The sequence below is a fragment of the Bos mutus genome, chromosome 5, assembly GCF_027580195.1.
Source record: "Bos mutus isolate GX-2022 chromosome 5, NWIPB_WYAK_1.1, whole genome shotgun sequence".
Lineage (NCBI taxonomy): Eukaryota > Metazoa > Chordata > Mammalia > Artiodactyla > Bovidae > Bos > Bos mutus.
Genome location: NC_091621.1, coordinates 108421223 through 108445129, shown reverse-complemented (window position 1 = coordinate 108445129; position 23907 = coordinate 108421223). Strand labels below are relative to the sequence as shown.

General features: G+C 63.5%; 2 protein-coding genes across 7 annotated transcripts in view; one reads left to right on the top strand and one right to left on the bottom strand.

Annotated features, from left to right (window-relative positions):
• SGSM3 (small G protein signaling modulator 3) overlaps positions 1-5907 on the top strand; it is a 33997-nt gene extending 28090 nt beyond the window's left edge. For 2 of the 3 annotated variants that reach the window (XM_070371531.1, XM_070371532.1), the window contains exons 6-22: positions 59-166; positions 701-844; positions 1061-1256; positions 1501-1646; positions 1877-2101; positions 2507-2561; positions 2714-2841; positions 2937-3092; positions 3219-3273; positions 3452-3501; positions 3663-3815; positions 3926-3996; positions 4115-4163; positions 4238-4323; positions 4800-4922; positions 5025-5085; positions 5296-5907. In XM_070371531.1, the coding sequence (XP_070227632.1) occupies positions 59-166; positions 701-844; positions 1061-1256; positions 1501-1646; positions 1877-2101; positions 2507-2561; positions 2714-2841; positions 2937-3092; positions 3219-3273; positions 3452-3501; positions 3663-3815; positions 3926-3996; positions 4115-4163; positions 4238-4323; positions 4800-4922; positions 5025-5085; positions 5296-5376 (1887 nt within the window). In that variant the 3' untranslated portion in view covers positions 5377-5907. Of the gene's footprint in view, positions 1-58; positions 167-597; positions 845-1060; positions 1257-1500; positions 1647-1876; positions 2102-2506; positions 2562-2713; positions 2842-2936; positions 3093-3218; positions 3274-3451; positions 3502-3662; positions 3816-3925; positions 3997-4114; positions 4164-4237; positions 4324-4799; positions 4923-5024; positions 5086-5295 lie in introns of all 3 variants that reach the window. The other variant, XM_070371533.1, reaches the window with a different exon arrangement.
• A 4-nt stretch (positions 5908-5911) lies between these two features.
• Positions 5912-23907, bottom strand: part of MRTFA (myocardin related transcription factor A) — a 175967-nt gene continuing 157971 nt past the window's right edge. For 3 of the 4 annotated variants that reach the window (XM_070371530.1, XM_070371529.1, XM_070371527.1), the window contains 11 exons: positions 21894-21969; positions 21063-21224; positions 17465-17640; positions 16887-17018; positions 14668-14933; positions 13904-14075; positions 11613-12830; positions 11135-11230; positions 10610-10762; positions 10286-10346; positions 5912-7225 (listed from right to left, as the gene is read on the bottom strand). In XM_070371530.1, the coding sequence (XP_070227631.1) occupies positions 6723-7225; positions 10286-10346; positions 10610-10762; positions 11135-11230; positions 11613-12830; positions 13904-14075; positions 14668-14933; positions 16887-17018; positions 17465-17640; positions 21063-21224; positions 21894-21969 (3015 nt within the window). In that variant the 3' untranslated portion in view covers positions 5912-6722. The remainder of the gene's footprint in view (positions 7226-10285; positions 10347-10609; positions 10763-11134; positions 11231-11612; positions 12831-13903; positions 14076-14667; positions 14934-16886; positions 17019-17464; positions 17641-21062; positions 21225-21893; positions 21970-23907) is intronic. The other variant, XM_070371528.1, reaches the window with a different exon arrangement.

Here is a 23907-nt window from a genome sequence, read left to right as displayed (position 1 = left end):
CACGGAGGCCATGGGCACTGGGGCCCCACGGGGACTGAGTGCCGTGCCCCCTCCTCAGCTGTGGATGCGGCTGTCTGGGGCCCTGCAGAAGAAGAGGAACTCCGAACTGTCCTACCGAGAGATTGTGAAGAACAGCTCCAACGATGAGACCATTGCTGCCAAGCAGGTGAGGCCCTGTGGTGGGGGGCAAAGAGTCGGGGGAGGCCCCTCAGGGTTGGCCCAGGAGAGCTCGGCGGCCAGGAGGCAGCCCTGGGTAGTCCTTTCACCCCGACACCTGTGCCTGGAGCCAGCTTCTCCCGTGGTTGCTCTAGGGGTTGGGGGAATAGTCAGAAAGGTCACCATACCTGGTGCATATTAGGGTCCCCTGGAGACTTTAAATGCAGGTTTCCAGGCTTCTTTCCAGAGATGCTCATTCCATAGCTCTGGCTCAAGCCCCAGGCTTCTGTAGTTTTGTTGAGAAGATCCCCGTGAACCACGTGGCCTCAGCTGCACACCAGCTGGGCTCTCATCCCCAAGGGAGGAGGGTTAACTTTGACCCAGAGCCTGAGGACCCCCTCTTCCTGGGAGAGAAGCCAACCTGAGGTTTGCCCCACACAGGGGTCCCTGGCCTCCTCCCCGGGGGTCTCGGTGTCGGGGGTGCGGAGGCTGTGCCGCTGCAGCTGCGCCTCATGGGCTCTTGTTGTGGGCGGGCTGCCGGCAGATCGAGAAGGACCTGCTCCGCACCATGCCCAGCAATGCCTGCTTCGCCCACGTGAGCGGCGTCGGGGTGCCCCGCCTGCGCAGGGTGCTCCGAGCGCTGGCCTGGCTCTACCCGGAGATCGGCTACTGCCAGGGCACGGGCATGGTGAGCACAGCCCGGGGTGACCCACCTCATCATTGGGGTGGGAGGCGGGAAGGAGAGAGTGGCGGGGGCGTTGGGAGGAGGGAGAGGGCCACCAGGTGCCTGAGGCGGGCACATGGTCTGTGGCGTGACGCCCACAGAGGCCACCTTACTCTGATGGGTCCCCCCGACAGTGTGTGGAGACCCGGGTAGATGCCCCTCGTCCCCCTGCCCTGCCAGGTGGCTGCCTGCCTCCTGCTCTTCCTGGAGGAGGATGACGCCTTCTGGATGATGTGCGCCATCATCGAGGACCTGCTCCCCGCCTCCTACTTCAGCACCACCCTGCTGGGCGTGCAGACGGACCAGCGTGTCCTGCGGCACCTCATCGTCCAGTACTTGCCTCGCCTGGACAGGCTGCTCCAGGAGCACGACATTGGTGAGGGCCCGACCCGCCTCTGCTCTGGATCCCGGGGTCCCAGCTTGGGCTTAGGTTCTGCAGGTCTGAGGCCTTGGGACGTGGCCGAGCACGGCACCTGGCAGCTCAGGAGGGAGAAGGGGGCGTGCCCCCTGCAGCTCTCTTGCTCTCTGCCACCCCGCCTCCTCCACGGCTCGCGGGCCTGGGGGACACCCCGTTCTGGCGGCCGTGCGCCCACCACCCCTGCCCCGCCGTGTGTCCGCAGAGCTGTCGCTCATCACGCTGCACTGGTTCCTCACGGCCTTCGCCAGCGTGGTGCACATCCGCCTGCTGCTGCGACTCTGGGACCTGTTTTTCTACGAGGGCTCCCTGGTGCTGTTCCAGGCCACGTTGGGCATGCTGCGCCTCAAGGTGACAGCCCAGCCCCGCGTCAGAGGTGGCTTCTTGGCAGCCCCGCAGGGCCGGCCCTCCACCTCCCCGGTCCAGGTTGCGGCCTCCTGCGGCCTGTGCACCGGCCCATCCGGGGAGCGGGGGTGTCTCTCAGGGGCAGGGCCTCCTTGTGCTCAGCTTGACCGTGCAGGGAAGTCTCCCTGGTGGCTCGGGTCCGCCAGGCGGTGACGCCCGCCCTTTGCCCGGCCCAGGAGGACGAGCTGATCCAGTCGGAGAACTCGGCCTCCATCTTCAACACGCTGTCAGACATCCCGTCACAGCTGGAGGACGCGGACCTGCTGCTGGCGGAGGCCATGCGGCTGGCGGGCTCGCTCACTGCCGTGGCCTTGGAGACCCAGCGCCGCAAGCACCTGGCCTACCTCCTGGCCGACCAGGGCCAGCTCCTGGGCGCCCCTGCCACCACCGGCCTCTCTCAGGTGGGCGTGGGAGGGAGGAGGCCACGCTCACCTCTGCCCCTCAGCTCCCAGGGCCCAGCCTGGCCGGACCACCGCTGTGGAGGGACCACCGCTTTGGCCTTGGCACGTCTCTGCCAAGAGCTACCCTCTTTGGGCATAGGATAGACCCAGGCTTGATCTGACCCTCAGAGCTGGCGTCAGAGGCCACGTCAGAGAAGGCAGCGTGAGTGAGATGCTGGCCGGGCCTCCTCCTGTGCTGGGGTGCCATCTGGGTGCTGGGTGCCCAGCCCCGCTGACCTGACTTCGTGCCCACAGGTGGTCTGGGTGCTGGATGCCCAGCCCTGCTGACCTGACTTCGTGCCCACAGGTGGTCTGGGTGCTGGGTGCCCGGTGCCCAGCCTCGCTGACCTGACTTCGTGCCCACAGGTGGTCCGCCGCAGGACTCAGCGGAGGAAGTCTGGCATCACATCGCTGCTCTTCGGTGAGAGCTCCATGCTTGTGGCCAGGTGCTGGGCTGGGCTCTGAAAGTGGGGTGATGGGGGTGATCAGACTCACACCCCACGTGGACTCTGCGCTTCCCTGGAGTCGGGATGGGGCACGGCCACGGCTGCCATTGGTCTCTGGGCCTCGCAGGGGAGGATGACCTGGAGGCAATGAAGGCCAAGAACATCAAGCAGACGGAGCTGGTGGCTGACCTTCGGGAAGCCATCTTGCGTGTGGCCCGCCACTTCCAGTGCACGGACCCCAAGAACTGCAATGTGGTGAGTCTTGGGGCCCAGCCCTGGGTGCAGGGCTTGACCAGGGCCTCGCTGCCCTGGCCCTGGCCTGAGCAGTGGCCTTTCTGCCGCCCTGGCAGGAGCTGACCCCGGACTACAGCATGGAGAGCCACCAGCGGGACCACGAGAACTACGTGGCCTGCTCGCGCGGCCACCCGCGCCGAGCCAGGGCCCTGCTGGACTTCGAGCGCCATGACGACGACGAGCTGGGCTTCCGCAAGAACGACATCATCACGGTGAGTGGGGAGTGGGCGCCTTCCCTTGGCAGCGGGTGGGGTGGCCAAGCCCTCGCCTGGCCAGAGCTCTGACCCAGGACAAAGCTGGGCAGCCGGAGCCGAGCTTCCCACACTTTTCCTTGGCAGATCGTCTCTCAGAAGGACGAGCACTGCTGGGTGGGCGAGCTGAACGGCCTGAGAGGTGAGGCCTCCGTCTGGTCCGTGTCGTGCCGGGCCGGCGGGAGGGCGGGCCAGGCCGTGAAGCTGCGGCGGCTTTGGGTTTGCTCAGTGTCTCTGTCGCCTGTGTCCTCAGCCCCGTGGCGGGTGGGAGACCTCAGGATGCAGAGCCGCACGCCTCACAGGCTCTGCTTCTCCCCCAGGCTGGTTTCCAGCCAAGTTCGTGGAAGTCCTGGATGAGCGGAGCAAGGAGGTGAGCGCGCACGCGAGGTGGGCCTGTCCCCGGGGGCCGTGCCCCTTCTACCCCAAGGCTGGCGCCCTCCTGGCCCCAGGCTGTCCCCCTGGGCGTGTGGAGCGCTTGTGAGGATGAGGAGGGGCTGGCTGGGGCCCTCAGACCCCGTCCTCCCCCCTCAGTACTCCATCGCGGGGGACGATGCTGTGACGGAGGGGGTCACAGACCTCGTGCGAGGGACCCTCTGCCCGGCCCTCAAGGCCCTGTTTGAACACGGACTGAAGAAGCCTTCACTGCTCGGGGGTGCCTGCCACCCCTGGCTGTTCATCGAGGAGGTGAGTGTCCGGACCCCGTGGAGCTGGTGGGGAGGTGACCTGCTCAGCTGGGCTCTGTGGCTCTGACCTGGTATCTACCCTCGGGTCGCTGACACTCACTGTGCCCCCAGGCAGCGGGCCGGGAGGTCGAGAGAGACTTCGACTCCGTGTACTCGCGCCTGGTGCTGTGCAAGACGTACAGGTAACCTGGCTCCTGCGTCCTCCTGCAGGTCGCCCTCCCAGCAGCCTGGGGCCGGGATGGAGGGAGGGCGTGGCCCGAGCCCACCAGGGCGGTGTGGGCAGCTCTGGTCCCCCCTCAGGCTGGATGAAGATGGCAAAGTCCTGACCCCAGAGGAGCTGCTCTACCGGGTAAGGGGGCCGCGGGCGGACCGGCCTCTAGGGTGGGCAGCTGGGGACACCTGAGTGACCGCTGTGCCCCCCAGGCTGTGCAGTCTGTTAACGTCACCCACGACGCTGCTCACGCACAAATGGACGTGAAGCTCCGCTCCCTCATCTGCGTGGGGCTCAAGTGAGTGTGTGCGCCCCCGTGAGCGGGGGCTGTGTGTGTGCGTGCCCTCACGGGGGGCGGGGCTGAGCTGGGCGGACGGAGGTGGGTGGCGGCCAGGGTGGCTCCCGAAGATCGTCCTCCAGTGTGAGACCAGCAACCGCTTGGCAGGGAGGGGCACTGGGGCTGGTGAAGCACTGGTTCCAGTGAGGTGAGCGGTCAGGGCTCACCAGGGACCTGGCTGCAGGCTGAGGGATGCCGGCCTCGGGTGGGCCAGGCTGAGCGTGGGGTTTCTGGACTTGCCACCAGGCAGAGGGGCGGCGTCCAGGCTGCGCTGACCTGGGGGCGCCCCCGCGATGAGCTCAGAGCATGCCGTGGGGCGTGTCACAGGCTGAGCGACCAGCAGGGCTGAGGGAGGTGGTGATGGAGCCTCAGACGCAGGAGGGGCGGCGAGGGGTCGGGGGCGCGGGCCTCTGAGCAGGTGCCCTCCCTGCCCCTAGCGAGCAGGTGCTGCACCTGTGGCTGGAGGTGCTCTGCTCCAGCCTGCCCACCGTGGAGAAGTGGTACCAGCCCTGGTCCTTCCTGCGCAGCCCCGGCTGGGTCCAGATCAAGTGCGAGCTGCGGTGAGGAGACCCTGGGCTCCTGCAGGCCCAGCCCGGGGGTGAGGGTGGGCCGGGGGGGGGCTGAGCCTTGCCAGCGTCTGACAGCCCCCCTTCGCTCTCCAGGGTCCTCTGCTGCTTCGCTTTCAGCCTCTCCCAGGACTGGGAGCTTCCTGCAAAGAGAGAGGTGGGTAGTGGGGCCTGCCTCCCAGGGGACTGTAGCGGGTGGGGCAGGCTGGCATCAGTGCCGGGGGCCGCCTCCCCAAGCATTTCTGGGTGGCTGAGGCCTCGGGGGGGCCCTGAGTGCTGGCGCCACCTGCAACGACCACCCTGGCCCTGCCACCTGGCTTCCTCGCCGTGTGCCCAGCAGCTATGACAGGGGGGCTGTCTCGTGCAGGAGGAAAAGAAGCCCTTGAAGGAGGGCGTCCAGGACATGCTGGTGAAGCACCACCTCTTCAGCTGGGACATCGACGGGTGACGTGCTCCTCCAGGGGCCCCGTCTCACCCAGGCGCCGCCCACCGCGCCCCCCCCCCGCAAAGCGAGGAGAGAACGGCCAGCCCCGAGCTGCAGGGTCGAGGGGAGGACAGGCTCCAGAGTTCTGACTGGGCACCGTGGTGGGGGGGGTCAGAGTGGCAGAGGGCAGAGGGTGGCAGGAACAGGCGGGGGTGCCCAGCTTTGCCAGGTCCCCCCAGGGCTGGAGCAGGGCCCTGTCCTGCCAGCGTCTTTACAGAGGCCCTGGGCCCAGCTCCATGGTGCCAACCAAAAACTTCGTGACGGGGTGGCACGCCAACTCTGGGCTGTCAGGTTTTGCTCAGGAAGAGGGTGGGGTGGCTGAAGGCTCCTGGGCCTCCGTGATTTATAAATAAACTCTTGTCTTTGAGAAAGCACCTCCCCGTCTCCCATCCAGGCAGGGCTGGGAAGTGGTGTCAGGGTCACAGTGTGGACACCTGGGCCCAGCCCTACCACCCATGTCTCGTCTAACGTGGATTGAACGAGATGGACCAGCAAGAGGTGTTTTTATTTTAAAAAGTTCACACAGCTGTCCCACCTCCGGTTTTGGTGACGCCACCCCTCGTCCCGTGGATGACCGTGAGGGGCAGGAGGCGGTGGCCAGAGCCTGAGGGGCTCCCCCGCCAGGGCCGTGGTGGCTGCAGTGAGGCAGCAGACGGAATGTGGGCAGGAAGCACCCCGCCCTCGTGGCACTGATAAGGAGCAGGAAGCAGGAGGGTGGGGCTCAGGCTGTGGCGAGGTGGCTACACGTCAAACACAAGTGATGGGCGGGACCGCGGTGAGCCCCGCCCGGCCCTGGGAGCGGTGGTCTCCAGGCGGGGGTGGATGCGGCCGCCCCCGCCGAGATATGTGTATACGTATGGCGATATATAACAGAGGTATGTACACCTGTACAGAAACTGCCACCAACCACACGTGGCTGCACTACACCAAGACACTAAGATGCAGGGAGCCCCTCCCGGGAAGCCTGGGACCCTGGTGTTGGCGCCGCGAGGATGGTGAGGTAGAGGCCTAGCTCGTGCCCCCTGGGGGGGAAGAGGACACGCGGGCCCTGGCTCTGCCTCAGCCCCGGGCCTCGCCTCCTGAGCAGACCGCAGCCAGCAAGTGCACCCGGACCTCACAGAAGGTCGTCAAATAGGAGCCCGGCCCGTGCAGGCCTCCCGGAGCCCGGGGTGGGTCCCAGCACCGCCTCCCTGGAGCGGGCAGGGCCTGTGATTGTCAGGACTTCCGGCCTCACGGAGGGGCGGGATGGGGCTGGAAAGTGCCGGGCGCCCCAGAGTTCTCGGGGCCTCTAGCCCTCCCACCCCCAGGAACTACAAGCAGGAGTCCCAGTGCAGCTGCAAGTCGTGGCCGTCGAGGAAGTCCGTGGAGAAGAGGCTGGGGGCCGTGGTGCTGAGCGGGGCCAGGCTGAGCACCGGCCCGCCCGAGGACAGCTCCAGCCAGTCCATGCTGTCCAGGTGCCCGTCGGCCAAGTCCAGGCCCACACCACTGGGCTCAGGCGCAAAGTGCAATTCCGAGGTGTCCATGGGGGATGGGGGGTGGTCCAGGATGGCGGAGCTGCTCAGCATCTGGCTGTGGAGGTCGTCAATGAGGGAGAGGGGCTCCGGCCCCTCGTGCCCGCCAGTCAGCAGCGGCAGCCCTGTGCTGCTCTCCAGGAAGTCCTCCAGGCGCCCAGGCAGGGCCGGCGAGCCCGAAGGCGGCGGGGCGGCCTGAGGGAGCTCGGCCGCGGGCGAGGGCTGGGCGGCCAGGGGCGAGCCGCAGGCTGCTGTCGGGGGCGCCTTCTCTTTCCCTGGCTCCTTGAAATCCGCTGAGATCTCTGCCAATCGAGAAAGCAAAGGGGCGTCAGAAGCCAGCCTGAGTGTGACCTGCAATTGGAGCTTCCCCTTATAGCACGTACAAATATTAATTCAAAATGGGGCAAAGATCTAGATTTAGGAGCCAAAACTATAAAAGAAGAAAAGGGAACATCTTTGTGACACTGAAGTCAGTAGTGATTTCTTGGTTGTAACACCAAAGGCATAGGCAAAGAAAAAATAAACTGGCCTACATAAAAACTTAAAACTTTGTACATCAAAGATCACTATTGAGAATGAAAAGACCATACAGCAACTATACTTCAAAAAAGTTAAGTGAAAAGACAAGCCCTGGAATGGGAGAAAAATCTGCAAACCGTGTATCTGGGTAGGTGATTGATATCCAGAATAACTCCTAGAACGCAACAAAACCCAACTGGAAAATGGACCAAGAAATCAAGACATTTCTCCAGCATATAACAGGCGGCTGTAAGCACATGAAAAAGTGAAAAGTGAAGTCACTCAGTCGTGTCCGACTCTTTGTGACCCCATGGACTGTAGCCCACCAGGCTCCTCCCTCCATGGGATTCTCCAGGCAAGAATACTGGAGTGGGCTGCCAATTCCTTCTCCAGGGAATTTTCCCAGGGATTGAACCCCGGTCTCCCACATTCCAGGCAGGCGCTTTAACCGCTGAGCCACCAGGGAAGCCAAGATGCTCAACACTAGTAATCATCAGGGAAAGACAAAAATTTGAAAGTGAGTGTTGGCAAGGATGTGGACCAGCGGGAACCCTTGTGAGTGGCTGGTGTGAATGAAAATAGTGCAGCTGTGTGGAAAGCAGTCCTACAGTCCCTCAAACGTGAAAAGCACAGAATGACTGATCCGGCAGCCCCACCTCTAGGTGCGCACCCCAAAGAACGGAAACACGGACTCAGATACCAGCACTCGTGACAGCGTTGTACACAACAGCCAAAAGGCAGAAATAGCCAAAAGTGGATGAAGGGATAGGAAACGACCCACATGTCCAGTGGATGAAGGGATAAACACATTGGTACTGACACCATGGAACACTATTCAGCACAAAAGAAATTCTGGTAAAAGCTGTGACAGGGAAGAACCTTGAGGATATTATGCTAAGTGAAGCCAGCCAGAAACAAAAGGAGAAATAGTGTATGACTGCACTCACACACAGGTTTAGAACAGTCAATTCAGAGACAGGAAGCAGAAAAGGGTGGGAAACAGGGAGTTAGTGTGTGAAGGTGACTGTTAGCACGGGATGATGCAAGAGTCCTAGAAACAGAGCAGTGATGGCTGCACAACGATGAAAATGAACTTCATGCTGCTGAGTTTGCACCTTTCAAAGATGATTATGATGGAAAACCATGTTACATATGTTTTATCTCAATAAAAAAAAAATTAATGCAGAAACCAGGCTTGCTCCTTGGCCCTCTAGGTCCTGTCCCAGCTGAGCGCCAGACGCCCAGCCCCACTCCCCGCCTCCCTCTCCCTCAGCTTGCCTGCGCGCCCCTGCTGCTGACGCCCTCCTCCACGGCCCTGTGGCCCTCTGGGGGCAAACAGCCCCAGCTTCCTCCTCTGCTGTCTCTTCTCGGCTTCCCACAGCCCCTCTCCTGGAACCTCAGCGCCACCCGCCTTTATTAGAAACGCACCCCAGGCCCCTACTGCAGACCCTGCAATCCAGGGAGTCTCCCCGAGATCAAAACCAGTGACCTCGATTTTTTTGTAATTGAGGTAAAATCCACCACTTTAAACTGTCCAAGCTGATAAGCTGTTGCTCTTCCTACTGACACAATTAAATCCCTCAGGAGAGAAGCTGCCTCTTTCTCTGCCCACGCAGACACGCCCCTGGGGTCTCCTTCACCTCCAGACCACCAGCTCGTCCCACCAGCAGGCAAACACGCCTCCTTTCCATACCCACCCCTTTGCGGGGGACCCCCTGCAGAGAGCAGTCTAGACCCGCTGTCTCCCACAGCCCAGCCTCTCCAACCGGCTTCAGGCAGGCTCTGGCCACCAACCCACTGTCCAGGCTGAGGTCACTGGCGGCCGCCACCACGGCCCGGGGCCAGGTCTCGGTCCTCAGCTTTCCTGAGCAGCACTCAGCGGCCCTGGACCTTGATCCTCATGAGGGTGCAGCTCCCCTTCTGCCCCCTGGTCAGCCTCAGCAGCTTGAACCACCACCCCCCCCCCGCCACTTCCTCCTCTCTGCACACCCAGCCTCACCGCTCTGAATGCTGTCGGGACACCAGCAACCCCCTGACTCCTGCCTTCAGCCCAGACCTCCCCTGGCCTGGCCCTGTGGCCCCTCCATTCAGTCTAGGGACTGAGGCGCCCACGCTCCCGGGCACTCACGCTGCTGCTAACACCGCGCCCCTGGGTGCCGTGTCTCCTGGCCACACACCTAACTAAGCCACAGGAAACTGAACTGGCGCTCTGCGGACACTCCTGGACTCAGCCCTCCTGTGGCCCCCCCTCACACCCCGCTCTCCTGGATCACCAGCCTCCCAGTCTGCCCTTCCAGAGGAGCCACCCTTCACGCGAAGCTGTGCTATGGCTCCCAGCATCACCCAGGGTCCCCGTGTCTCAGCCTGGCGCCCCCAGGTGTCTGGACCACCCACACCTGCTCCAGTCTGCCCTGCAGCGATGAACAGCACCTGCCCAGCAACCCTGACCCCGACCACCCCTCGCACCTGGGACCCTTGCCTCCCCTGCTTTTTTTGACGCTCCGAAGGACAGTTTGTTTTATTCCTCCATCACTTCCCCACAATAGGCTGCAAGCCCCGCTGAGGTGGGCATCTCTCTCACTGCCTCACCCTGGGCTGCGGGCACAGCGCCGGGCACGCGGTGCAGCGGCTCAGGATACAACAAACGTGTGCTGAAGATGCACCCCCAGGGGGGCCCTGCCCAGCTTCTGGGACGCGTCTCACACGCTGCTGCCTCCTAAGTACTCACCAAGCCCCCCAGGCACTGTGTCAAGAACCAAACCAAACCCAATCAGCCAAGCCCAGGCTAGAGACACGAGGCAGGCAGGAGGGTGGGGAGAGGCAGCGTGGGGCCTCAACTTTACCTCCACTCTGAATCAGAATGTCAAACAGGTCATCCATCTGCTGGCTCGAGGAGCCATTTTCCTGTGGGCCAAAGACCAGAAAAAGATGAGGACCTACAACAGGGAGCCCCAGCCGGACTCAGAGCACAGACCCTCCCGGCCCTAAGCCAGCAGTCAGGCCCCAGCGGGCTGCGCCCAGGCTCCTGCAGCCTCTCTCCTGGCCCGACACCCCCTCTCCAAGGCCTCTTGGACCCAGAAGGCTGGCTCCAGCCAGCCAGCCCCACTCCCACAAGACCCGGGGGACTGTAACCACCCACTCCGCGGGCCCCCGGCCACCCTCTTTACCTGCCGCCTGGGCTGCTGGCTCACGGCTTCCTCGTAGCCAGGCGGCTCCTTCTTCGGCTGAGAAGCAGGGGTCCCAAACAGGGGCTGGGGTGGGGGCTCCAGGTCCATGTGGCCTGGGGGGCCGGGAGCTGGAGACTCAGGCTGGGACAGGGGCTGAAAAGGACAGAGAACCATGGCCGGCTGAGGGCGGCAGCCCGGGGCCCATGCCAGGCAGGCAAGGCGGGGAGCGTCCACCTCCGCCCAGGCCAGCGGTCGGTGCGGATGCACGCGCTCTCGGGGAGTTTCGTGGACACCCCTGGGGAAGAAGCCATACAGGATGGGGGTGGCCCTGACCTCTGACCCTGCGAGGACGAGTGGCTCCCTGGGGTCCCAGGGCACAGGCAGGGGCGCCAAGCTGACCGCCCCTCCCCTCCCCAGAGCTTCTGCTCAGGGCCCAGGTCCCTTTTCGAGTCCCCAGGACCTGTCACCGGCCCCACCCCCCAAGCCCTGCCGGGCAAGGCCACACAAAGCCTAAAGCAGGCTTACCTTTGGACCAGGCTGAGTGGACGGTCTGGGCTGTGAGGGCGGCGGCAGCAGGGAGCCAGAGGCCAGCGTCACCTTGCTGGGGGACGACTGGCCTCGCTGAGGGGAGGAGGGGCGGGGCTCCCGTCAGGCCCCGCCCCCCCTTCCGGGTGCACGCCACCCTGCAGCAGGGGTAGGAGTGGCCCGCCTGGTGGGGCCACAAACAAGCTCTGACACTAAGGGCCGCAGCCGGGGGCAGGCCCTCACAGCTCCACCTGCAAGGCTGGGGGTCTCACACAGGGGCCCCAACCTCCCCAACTTCCACGCAGTCTCAGCCCTGCGTGGGTGACCTCGAGTGGGCAGCCCTCATTTGGGAGGGCTGAAGGGGACGATCCAAGGACATGAGCACAACCTGCTCCCCTGGGAGCACCTGTGAACCGGCCACTGCCACTGAACGCCCTCTTGCCCTCCTGCGGATTCTGCACCCCCCTGCCCCAGGTACCTGCTGGGGGCTCCCGCTGGCCAGGCCAGGGCTGTCTGTGTTCTTGGTCACGGTGAGGACAAGATGGGTCCCTGCGGAGTCAGTGAGGAGTGGGGGCGGTGTGACCCCCTTGACGAGGCTGGGGCCCTGTGGGCCCAGCAGCAGCTGCGGGGCCGGGGCTGCTTCAGGCTCGGGCGGCACGGCTTCCTGCTTCACCACCACGACCGGGGGCGCAAGGGCACACGCCTCTGCGTGGGGGGCGGCGGGGGCCGCGAGGCTGGGGCTGAAGGGGAGCTCGGGGCCTAGGGGCTGCCGGCTCAGCTGGCAGCTGGTGAAGCTGTTCTCCTGCTTCACTGTGGGGCCCAGAGTGACCAGGGCCGGGGCCGGCTCAGGCTCGGACCCCACAGCCTCCTGCTTCACCACCACAGCTGGGGACACCAGGGCGCGGGCGTCTGCGTGGGGGGCGGCAGGGGCCGCGAGGCTGGGGCTGAAGGGGAGCTCGGGGCCCGGGGGCCGCCGGCTGAGCTGGCAGCTAGCCAGGTTGCTCTCCTGTTTCACCGCGGGGCCCAGGGCGAGCGGGGCGGGGGCCGGGGTCGGGGTAGGCTGCTGGGCCCGCTTCTCCTGCTCCAGCTGCAGCCTGAGCCACTCCACCAGCTGTTGCTTCTGCCGGAGCATGCGCGTCAGCTCCTCTATCTGCTTGTCCTTTTCCTGCAGCATCTGGTCCTTATCCCGGCCCTCCAGCTCGGCCCGCGCCCCCGGGCTCCGGCAGCAGGCCCCGGGGCGGGGGCCCTCCTCCTTCACAAGGACCTGCAGCGGCGAGGCCTGCAGCGTGAGCTGGGTCACTGGGGACGTCACCATCTCGCCAAAGCTGTCCCCCGGTGTGGAGTTCTCGTCGCCTGTGCTGAGCAGCGACCGCTCTGAGGGGGTGGGAGACACAGGCGGCGTGGAGCCCGTGCTGCCGAACTTCACCACACCGTTGCTGGTCACCGTGGCCACCACCACCTCGGCCGGGGCCAGGCCCGCTGCCACCAGGGCGGGCCCCGTGCTGAGCCGGGCGGTGGGGAACGCGACCACCACCTCGCCCGCCTTGGGCAGGAGGGAGGTGGCGGGGGCCTTGGGCGCTCCGGGGCTGGCAGGGGTGACCTGCTCCTGGTAGGCACGCAGGCGTTCAATCAGGTCTGTCTTGGTGCCCGAGACGGGCAGTGACCGCAACTTCAGCTCCTGCTTCAGCTCTGCCACCTGCAAGGGCACGGGAGTCAGGGCTGCCGGGGGGCGGGGAGCAAGACCAGCTTCCAACCACTGGGCCTCGTCTGTCTGGGCCCCACTGGCCACTTCAGACACACCAAGCCCCAGCCCTCCCACACCCTGGAGAAAGAGGCCTGCTTCTGCTGCCCCTCCTCCCTGTCCTCGCCCCTCGGCTGGGCAGGACATGTCCTCAGTTGTCTCCAGCCCCAGCCTGTACTCAACCAACACTTGAGTGAACTCACTGCATCTTACAGATGAGAAAGTTGAGCTCAGGACAGTGAAATGACTCCCTGGGGGTCATACTGGTGATGTCATGGTGGGCAGAGCTAGGAGTGAGGGCCGGGTCTTGAGGACACCGAGGCCCATGTTCAGGTCCCCGCCCAAGGGCTGTGTCTTGCTGGGACCCGGGTCATGACTAGGAGGGAGCAGGCTAGTCCAGGGCACAAACTTTCAAGGGAGAATGTGATCCATCCCCCTTCTGACCAAGGCAGAGAGCGCGGGCCAGGCCTGGGCATCTCCCGCCCCCAAGGCCCAGGACACAGTGGGGTCAGTGCCCCAAGTGCGGCCGCTCTCTCCTAGGTGGATGCAGCACTCACAGAGCAGGTTCAGCGAGATGTCAGGAGCCATGAGGAAAGGGCAGTGCTGCAGAGGAGCCCTGACCTGAGCCCTGGCTCGACCACCACCTGGGCCTGTGACCTCGGGCAAGCCTGTCCACCCCCTCCCCCAGGCCTCGGCCTGCTCACCCTGAATCCAGGGTGACACCCCCGTTCCTCACACTGCATGGGAGGCTGGGAAATCAGAGGCACACAAGTGCTCGGTGAGCCCACGCCCGGGATGAACACCAGCTGGCATCTTTAATGACAACGACCATGATGAGCAGAGCCAGGCGAGCCTCCAGGAAGGCTCCAGGTGCCTCCACTGCAGGAGACCAGAGTCCGGAGCCCTGCTCTGCCTTCCATGGCTGTAGTCCCCAGCCGGCCACCTTCCCTGCATGACGCCAAGCACCTGACGGCCCCACGAGAGGCCAGGCTGGCAGCAGCCAAGGCCACCAGGGCATAACCACCTACCTTCATGTCATCCAGGTTGGCGGGCAGGGCCCCCGGCTTGCCTGCCAGCGAGGTGCTGTTCTGTCGGACCAGCCCACTGGGTCCAGGGGCGCCCGAGCCAGAGCTGCTGCCAGTAGCGGAAAGGCTGCGCGTCGGGGCGCCCCCAGCGCTGCCCAGAGCCTCCCCTGCCGGCCTGAGAGGAAGAAAGCACAGGAATGAGCCCACGCCAGGCGTCGCCCTTGGCCTCTGCTGGGCCTGCTGGAGAGGGGCACAAGGAAGGGCCCTGCTCCCAGACCACTCTGACGGGACAGGGACCAAAGGGTCCCTGCCAGTCCAGGGTCACCCACACATCACCGGTCACCAGGCCTGTGGGCGGGTAGGGTGGCACCTATTTGGGTGGGGCCTTGAGTGGGCGGGTAGCACCTACTTGGGCGGAGCCTATGGGCGGTGGGGGGGGGGGCCATGGGCATGGCCCGTGAGTGGGCAGGGCCCGTGAGCGGCAAGATGGCACCTACGTGGGCGGGGCCTATGAGTGGGTGGGGCGACACCTACTTGGGCGGGGCCTGTGAGTGGGCAGGGCCCGTGAGCGGCAAGATGGCACCTACGTGGGCGGGGCCTATGAGTGGGTGGGGCGACACCTACTTGGGCATGGCCTGTGAGTGGGCAGGGCCCGTGAGCGGCAAGATGGCACCTACGTGGGCGGGGCCTATGAGTGGGCGGGGCGACACCTACTTGGGCAGGGCCTGTGGGCAGGCGGGGCCCGTGGGTGGCAGGGCGGCACCTACTTGGGCGGTGCGGGCAGGATGGTCTGGTAGTTGTAGTGCTGCTGCTGCTGCTGCTGCTGCTGCTGGTTGAGGATCTGCAGCTGCAGGAAGAGCTGCTGCTGCTGCAGGATCTTGGCGTAGGAGGAGTCCATGGGAGGAGCCCCCTTGTCCTGCTTTTGGTCCGGGGGGATATACTGGTGGTACTTGAGCTTCTTCACCTTTGGCTTCAGCTCCTTGGCCTTCTTGCTGCGCTGTGACTTCTCACTGGCAGACTTGGGTTGGCTTTGCTGGGGGCGTGAGACAAAGGGCACCATTAGGGGCCTGGGCGGCTCCCGTGAGGGCTGTGCATCCACCCTGCCCTGCCAGATAACACCCCTCCCAAAGAAGCGGCCTCCTTGGTGCCCCGGAGTGTGCCCGGGAGGGGGCGAGAGCTGATGGGGGCGCGGTGCTGTGACATGCCCTGCTCCTCACAGAGCTTCCAGCGGGAACAGGACATGGGGTGAAAGAGACTGGCGAGAACCCTGCCTTGCCAGGAGCCGGCGTGTCTACTGGAAGATGAGGAAGCGGCTCAGCGCAGTCAGTGGCTTGAGGTCACACAGTGGCTGTGATCTCGCCCACGAAGGAGCCGAGATCCAAGCCCAAGACTCCAAAAGCTCCTGTTCATGCACCCACAGCTGGCACACAGGGCGGCCTCCTGCTGGGCCTCGAGGGTCCTCTGGGGTGAGGGCGGGTGGAGCCGAGTGGGGTGCGTGAGCAGGGAACGGGCCGGGCAGGACCGAGAAGGCCTCGCAGCATCTGCGCAGAGACCAGCAGAGGGAAGGGCGGAGACTCCGTGCGGGGTCAGTGGGGGTCTGGTTAGGGGGCTGTGGGGACTGACAGGATGAGGAAAGAGGTGACCAACTAGGGGAAGAAGGGGCAGCAGAGCTGCGGCAGCCGAGCAGCTACACGGTTCAGGGTTCTGCGCTCTGACGGCAGCCCCTCCATGGTGGTGGGGAAGAGGGTTGGGTGGCCTGGGTGTGGAGAGGGGAGAAAGCGAGGGGCCGCTGGGGCCAGAGCTCACCCGAGAGGATGGACGGGGCCCGCGGAGAGGGCCCAGCCAGGCCGAGGGTGCAAGAAAGAGGCCGAGAATGGCCCAGGAGCACCTCACTGAAAGGGAGGCAGACAGGGAGTCCAGGGAAGCCACCCAGAGAGGAGAGCGACCCAAGCGGTCAAAGGTAGCTGGGGCTCCTCTGCAGGAGCGTTCACAGCGGGGCTGTGGAGCCAGAAGCCGAGGTGCTTCCAGAAAAGAGGAAGTTAGATAAAGACACACACACGGTTCTCACAGAGGGGAGGTGGGCAGAGGCAGGCACGAGACCTGTGACAAGGGGTATGTCTAGGGGAGGAAATCTGGGGGAAAACCTCAGATGTCTGGGCCAGTCGGGAACGGACCACGGAGACAAGGAAGGTGCGGCTGGCTGCCCAGGGAGCGGCTGGGAGCCACGGGGCACGCGAGCTCTGCAGGCCGGGAGGAGCAGGACCAGGGTGGGGCGCCAGCCCAAAGGGACTAGGAGCACCTGGAGACACAGAGAGGGCTCAGCCAAGGCTGTGAGCATCGGGAGAAGAACGTGGGTGGCCTGAGACTCCAGGCCAGGGCCTACGCGGAGGGACTTCAGAAATCAGTCAAGCGCAGAAGCAAGTGGGGCTGGAAGGAAGGGCCCCTGCCCAGCAGGCGCGAAGCACAGGCTGGAGGGGGCAGGCAGGGCCAAGGCCCCAGAGGCTGAGGCAGGAGGCTCAGCTGGGTGGGGAGGCCCAGACGCTGGCTCATGGTGCTGCTGAACTCAACCTCAGGGTCCAGCACCAAGCCCAGCACAGTGCCCGTGGGTGTCTCGTGGGCTGAGGCTAACTGGGGCCCCTCAGGTATTTCACGTCAGGACTCGGAGAAAGAGAATGAAGACGAACTCCCAGCACAGCTGGCCAGTGACCGTGGGCCACCATCTCGCTACTCGATCCCCTTAAGGTCTCACGAGGCCGTGCACGGGGCGGGCAGGAGTGACAGCCTGCCCTGCGCTCAGTACACTGGGGCCGTGACTGCAGCCCCTGTCCACGGAGGAAGTGGGCAGGCCACCTGTAGCCCCGTGGTGACCTCTGCTGGTCCCTGGCCAGGAGGAGAGGGTGAGCACCCCCACTGCCAACACTGTCCCCACACTGGAGTCAGCGAGGCATCAGGGGCGCGGGGCAGTGGGCTGGGGGTCTGTCTGTACCTTGATGAGGGTGGGGAGGGGCTTGGCGGCAGGGACCGTGGTTCCGTTGGTGAGGCTGGGAGGCAGAGGAGGCTGCTCTGCCAGGAAGAGCGTTTCTCCGGACTCTGGGCCCACGGGGAGCTGAGACACGACCTGGGAGAGAGATGGGGATGTGAGGACACCCCAGAAGCTGCACCACCTCCAGGCTCCAGCTGGTGCTGCAACCCTGCCTGGTCCGCCCGGAGGTTGGGCGGCCGTCACCCACTCTGACGGTCGCTGTTGAGGGCAGAGGAAGGAAAGCTGAGAAGAGCAGCCTCCAGGGTGGCGGTGGGAGGGGGGACTAGAAAAGGGGGAGCAGAATGTGGAGAATGTGTCACAGACCTGCACACACTCAGGAAAGGCAGCTGTTCTGCACGAGGGGACACAGGGCGGCAGGGAGGCCTCCAAATGTAACTCCAAAGGCCCGCTGCCGACACCCTCCACCCGAGCTAGCGGGGCAGCACCTCCCGGCTTCCCTGCCCCACCTGGTCCCAAGGAGAGACCTCGCAGGGGCTGCTCCAGCAGGTCTGGGCCCATGGGGAGTGGAAGAGGAAGCTCACCTGAGTGGGGGACACAGAGGTGGCACTGGGCGGCGGCTCGCTGACTCGGGCTTCCAGGGGCGACGGCACCGAGCCCTGGGACTCGTGGCTGGCAGGCTGCTCGGGGGATAAGGCATCGCTGCTGTCCTCGTCGAAGGACGAGCTGTCTGCTACTTTCGGGTAGTTCACCTGGCCCACTGAAAGCCAAGGCCCGGGTGAGACTCCTTCGGCTGAGGGCCCTGTTCCCCAGCCAGAGGCTGTCCTCTCGCCCCGTGGGCAGCAGGAGGAGGCAACTGGCAGCCGCCCTGCCTCTTGTACCCAAACAAGCCGGAGGAAAGCTCATCCTCACGGCCCCGAAGCGAAGGCCAGGAGAGCCAGTCCTACCGGCCCTCACGGCGCTATCTCGGCAGGAGAGGCCTGATTGCTGGCCCACTAGGCCCCCTTGCACCGCCACCCTGGAGGCTGCTCCTCTCATCCCTCCCGTCTTCGCCCGTCCTCTGCCCTCTAAGACAAGACGCACCCGTGTTCGGTCTTCACAGTGAATGTCTGCCCTCCCTCCCAAGCCTGTCGCCGCCTCCACCTCCTGTTTCCTGGCTGTTGCAGGCACTATACTTCCACCCCGGGGACCCTGTGAGGAGGGCTGAAGGAGTCGCGAACAGCTATGGGGGTGCAGCTCCTCCCCTGGGCTGCCTGACTCCCTGAAGACCAGGAACAGACCACTCGAGCTTCTGGCAGTCGTGCAGGTGGAGGGCAGGGCAGGGCAGAGGAGGGGAGGAGCGCCGCCTGCTCACCCAGGTGAAGCAGGGCCAGTGGCTCGCAAAGCTCCGGGGCAGCGAAGCCACCGCCCGCCCTCCCCGCTGTGAGGGCGCAGGGCCTGGAGGCCTGTGCGCCCGGGTTGGGGGGCCTGGCGTGGGAATCCCAGACGCAGAGGGAGGGGAAAAAGGGGACGGACAAGCAGGGTGTTTCAGGACTCCTGTCACGACCCCGCGGCCAGCACGGTCAGAAGAGAAGCGCGGCACGAGCCGCCGTCCACACAGAGGAACCAGGTGCAGGGGTGAGTGGGGGCCACACCACAGACGAGGAAGAGGAACAACCTGGAGCGCTCCCCCTCCAGGGCCGTGACCCGAGGACACGGGAACCTGGACAGGATGCCCCTGAGCTTACACCCCCCCCTCGCCGCAACCTGCCAGGGTGACCCTCCTGGCCCCCCTCACCTGCCCTAGACTGGAGCTCCGAGGGGGCACAGCCTCCTGACCACCGTGTGCCTCCTGCCAGCCGCTCGAGGCCCAGGTTCCTCCCCCGGCCTCCCACTCCCAGAGAGGCGACCACCAGGACCAGGGAGTGGACAGAGGAGCCTCGGGTCCACCCCAATTCAGTCCAGGGGTCACTGCAGGGTCCTGCCCTGAGGGAGTTCACGGTCCAGGCTGTGGGGCACAGCCAATGCTTTGCTAGACAGAAGCCTGGATGCTGAGGGAGCCAGGCTCGGGGAAGACTTCTGGGGCTTTTACACAACTCTTCCAGGTCAACTGGAAGTAGGTGTGTGAGTGTTAAGCGGCTGAGTGTGTGGGGGAATCTGCGGTGACAGGGACCACCTGCAAGGCCCCTCCCGGGCCCCCACCCTCAGCAGGCTCCCCAACCTCTGCCTCCTCCTCCCATCTTCCCACCTCCGCAACCTGCCCGTGACGCATCCTCTCAGCCCTAAACCTGCCTGCTTCTCAGCCTAAATATCCTTCCTGACCACCCTACCCACTCCTCTTGAACAACGGACGACATCTGCCCCCGCCCACCCCTCCAGCTTGTGACCACTGCTGGAGAACGGCCCTTTCTCTCCAGCCACCAGTGACGATCTCGCCACCAAACGCACCGGCTTCCCAGGCCTCCAGGCCACTGCTCACACTGCCCCTCCGCCTGGAATGGCCCTCAGTACCTGCTCTACTCGGTGCACGGACTCAACCTCCAGGCTGACCCCAATCATGCGCATCAGCCGTGCAACCTCCCCGCCCCACGGCCCTCCCCGTCTGGCTCGGACGAGCCCCGGCTGCCTGGCCACGTGCCCACTGTCCTGCGCTGTCCACGACAGCAGGGCCAGCTGCTCTATCATGAACGTCACTGCCAATGGCACAGCCCTTTCCCGAGCCTCCCCAGGCAGCTAGGACTGCGCCAGGCGGAGCCTGTGAGCTCCCGGAAGGCAGGTGACTCGGATCCCAAGTCACAGGGCCCGGGCCTTTCTCAGCAGGCAGCACCACCTGTGCCCGGGAGCAAGATGCGGAAGTCACTGGTGCACACCACAGCCTTCTCCCGTCAGGCCGAGCCCGTGCAGGGCAGCAGCAGTGTGTTCTGTGTCTGTGTTCTGTGTCTGTGATGGCCAGGCTCGCGCAGGCCTGGCGCCCGGCCAACTCTTGGCAAACATTTATCAGATCTGGGATGGCGGGAGAGTCCAGACTGACCTCGGCCCAAACACTGGCCGTAACTAGGGGCTGCTGTAGAATGTGCTGGAGATTTGAGGGGGAGCACACTGACATGAGAGGCTGGATGGCGTCACTGACTCAACAGACCTGGGTTTGGGTGGACTCTGGGAGTTGGTGATGGACAGGGAAGCCTGGCGTGCTGCTGTCCATGGGGTCGCAGAGTCGGACACGACTAAGCGACTGAACGCTGACACAGGCAAGACGAACACCTGGGCGAGGTGGGGAATGCAGGGAAGAGGGTACTGAGACCCCCAGCTCAGCCCACCTCTGCACTGGTGCAGGTGAGGCCCAGACCTGCCTCTGCTGACCCGGGCCCCACCCGGCCTGCCTTGAGCCAACCCGTGCCTACTCTGCCCAGAGACCCAGCTCACACTTATGGTGGGAGCACTCCAGCTGCCTCCTAGGCCAGATCTCAGGCCCATAGCAGCTACAGAAGCACGTCTGTCCCCTCACCGCGGCAGTGAGGGGATCAGGGGCGCACGCCTGACCATGGCCACAGGGCCCTGCAGCGCCCCCTGCCCCTTCCTGACACCCCGATTCGAGGTCAACGTGCAGGTGTTCCTCCTCCCCCGCAGACGCTTCAATTCCTGCTTGGCCTGCACCCCCACCTGGGCCTCACCTCCTCTGACGCCAACCCCCACCGTCAGGGCCGGGCCGGGTGGCCCTCGGTCCACTGGGGCCTACTTCCCTGCGTGGTCCACCTGGCAGGGCGTGGTCCGTGCACCTAGCCCGCCGCTCGGGTCTGTTGGCCTTTGTAAGCGAACTATCTGGGCAAAGGGTCAGGCTCCAAGAGGGGGCTTCACGAGTGAAAAGGAGCAGCAGGCATGGTTTCTAGTTCTCGGCATCTTCACGTGCTCGTGCACACCAACCCTGACACCTACCCACTTTCTCTGAGAAAGAGGGGTGACCCCTGGGTTTTGAGATGGGGAGCGGATGGAGGCCTCGGTTACTGGCTTAGCTGTTCCGGCACGGCGCTAATCCATGGGGCCATGGGCACTGACCCTGGCTCGCATGACCTGTTTGTCAGGCTCTGGTTCTCCACGCCTCGGCTCCCCCGCCCCACACTAAGCAGGAAGTTAGGGAGCAAGCAGCCTGGTGGCCCTCCCCCCGCGCCGGCTCGTGGGTCCACGCAGGGAGGCCTGGCTCCTCACCAATGATGGCCTCCTTCAGGCTGGACTCCACGGGCAGGATATTCTTCTCCACCAGCTCCATGGGGCCAGGTCTCTGTGCAATCTTCTCATTGAGGTCATCTGCCAGCCTGGCTCTCTTCAGCTTCAGCTGCTTGGCCTGGAGGGAGGGCTCAGCCGAGGTCTCTGCATGTGGGAGAGGGTGGAGGAGGATACAGGGGTGAGCAGGCTCTGCCCTGAAACCCCAGGGCACCTCCCCTTCCTGCCAGGGAAGGAGCAGAGACCAGCAGAACCAGGCAGAGTGGGGGACCCGGTGTGAAGTTTCACGAGGACAGAGGAAGGGGGCCCCACTGAGGACAGTGTGTGGTCACACCCAGCCGTGGTCACTAGGCACAGCAGGCCCAGACGACGGGGCTTGCTGCGGGGGACAATCTGCCTCCCTGCTCTGGGCCTCGGTGTCTTCCCCCTCAGTGGCTTCCTGCCACATGCAGGGTTCAGACTAGGAAAGTCTTCTTCCAACTCCAAAGTGGGTTCTAAACCAAACAAAAAATGGATAGACTCAAGCCCAAGCCTTTCCTTCCCTAGAACGAGGAAAGAAGTGTGTGGGCGGGGCACGCAGAGTTTGTCTGGGATGACCTCGCTTGTACTGCACAGGTGCTGGAGTAAATACCGAGTAAATGCATGAACGAGTGGAAGTAAATCACGCTAGAGACAGATCTGGGGGAGAGGACTGCACACCCCGTTTTTGTGAGGAATGGGGGCAACGAGGAAGAGTGAAGCAGCAGCGTGGGTGGCGCAGGGTGGAAACAGTGGGCAAGAGGGCCTGCATGAAGAGGCACTTCCGGCCTAACACACCTTCCAAAATGTGCATTCTGACCAGCTCCGATCTCTCCGGCCGGGAACGGATCTTCCGTTTCAGGTAGTCCTCTGTCTGCGGAAAAAACACACCAAGCAGCTCTCAGACGCAGGTCACAAGCTTAAGGCCTGGACAAGACCAAAAGGCAGCCGTGGCTTCAGTGGGTGACCTCAGCCGCCCCAGGAGCCCAGCCTGGACACTGCTGGGCCCCGAGGCCTGGGGAGGGTGCACCCACCCTCAGTGCACCTGCTGAGGGCTTCGCCCACCGGTGAGGACCGTCTGTCTCTCTGAGGCTAAACTACTAACATACGTTCTAATCTTTCACTTTTATTATCACAAAAGTAATATGAGTTCATTAAAGAAAACTTAAAAATTAGACAACAATGAAAAAAAAACATGTAATTATCCCGTTAGTACTTAGGGATATTTGTTTCTAGTCATTCTTCCATGCAGAAGATAGGTTTAATTTTGCAGAGCTCTAATCATACTGAATATAACTTTGCATCTTATTTCAAAATCTTTGGCACTGCCCGACACCACAAGCATTTTCTGTTCACTCTGAACTAATTTTGATACGTGGTGTCATAGTTCTAGTTCCTTAAAGTCTAATGTCCTCATTTCTGCACTTATGAGACTCCAGGCAAATTAAACCATTTCCCCGACAGTCCTGGAGCCAGCCCACTACCCAGCGCTCCTGGTATAATGTGTATGTGACCCTGGATCTGTCTCACTCTAGAGCCTGTGTTCTTAAGCTTTGCACCAGAATTTTTCAAACCATCAGCCAAGACCATCACCTCTCCTACCCAGCACATGTTAGGAGAGGACAGGGCACGACGAGACAGAGCAGAGGCAGGTAGAGTAGAACAGGGTGGAGAATAAAGTGGCAGAGCAGACATCAAGCCTGCAGCAAGGTCAAGACTTGCTCCCTGGCCTGGCTATGGCCCTAGCCCTGTGGTGCTGAGCTCCCAGGAGATGGCTTATGGTGGCCGTGGGCTCAGGGCCTGTCACCCATCTGTGGTGGGCAGAAGTGCTGCCCTGGCTGCTGGAGAAGAAAGCACAGCAGACTCTGGCCGGAGCCGGTCTTCACGGACAGCAGCGGGAGGAGGCCCAGGTACTGAGGAAGAAACACCTGGAGTCCACAGACCAAGGTTTCACCCTGGCCGCCACTGACTAGCTGGACAAGTTAGCTAACCTCTCTTAGCTGCATCTATTAAGGTGAAGATAGATGCCTAATTCATAAGAGCTGCTGCTGCCGCTAAGTCGCTTCAGTCGTGTCCAACTCTGTGCGACCCTATAGACGGCAGCCCACCAGGCTCCGCCATCCCTGGGATTCTCCAGGCAAGAACACTGGAGTGGGTTGCCATTTCCTTCTCCAATGCATGAAAGTGAAAAGTGAAAGCAAAGTCGCTCAGTCATGTCCGACTCTTAGTGACCCCATGGACTGTAGCCCACCAGGCTCCTCCATCCATGGGATTTTCCAGGCAAGAGTACTGCAGTGGGGTGCCATTGCCTTCTCCGCATAAGAGCTGCCGTGAACCTAAACACGAAAAGGACAGAATTGCACCTGTCAACTAGCACCTTTTCTAATCAGGTCACATTTACTCCTTGCCTTGGAGAAGCAGGCCAAGAAGTGGCACCAAGTCTTAAGACTGGGTGGAAGGCGCGGGCAAGGCCATTCCTCGTACTCCCTCATCCTCCGGCCAGTGCAACAGTGCACCCAGCCACTCCTTTCGTTCCCAGCACCCAGGCCCTCATTCTTCCTGCTCACTCTAAGAATTCATCATCATTTTCCTTAGAAATTGGTTAAAAATAAGATAAAAACAGAAGACCGTAAGGAGAGCCCTGGAGGTAAACGATTCAGTCTCTGACAGAGCTGTGGGTCCCGGGCAGCCTGTGAGCCTCCATCAGGGGAGGTTCTCCTCCCTTGTCTTTTACATAAAAGAAAAAGTGCTGGGCCAAGATGGGGAAGCACGCTCTGGCCACTTCCCCATCTCCACCCACGCCAGGCAGCAG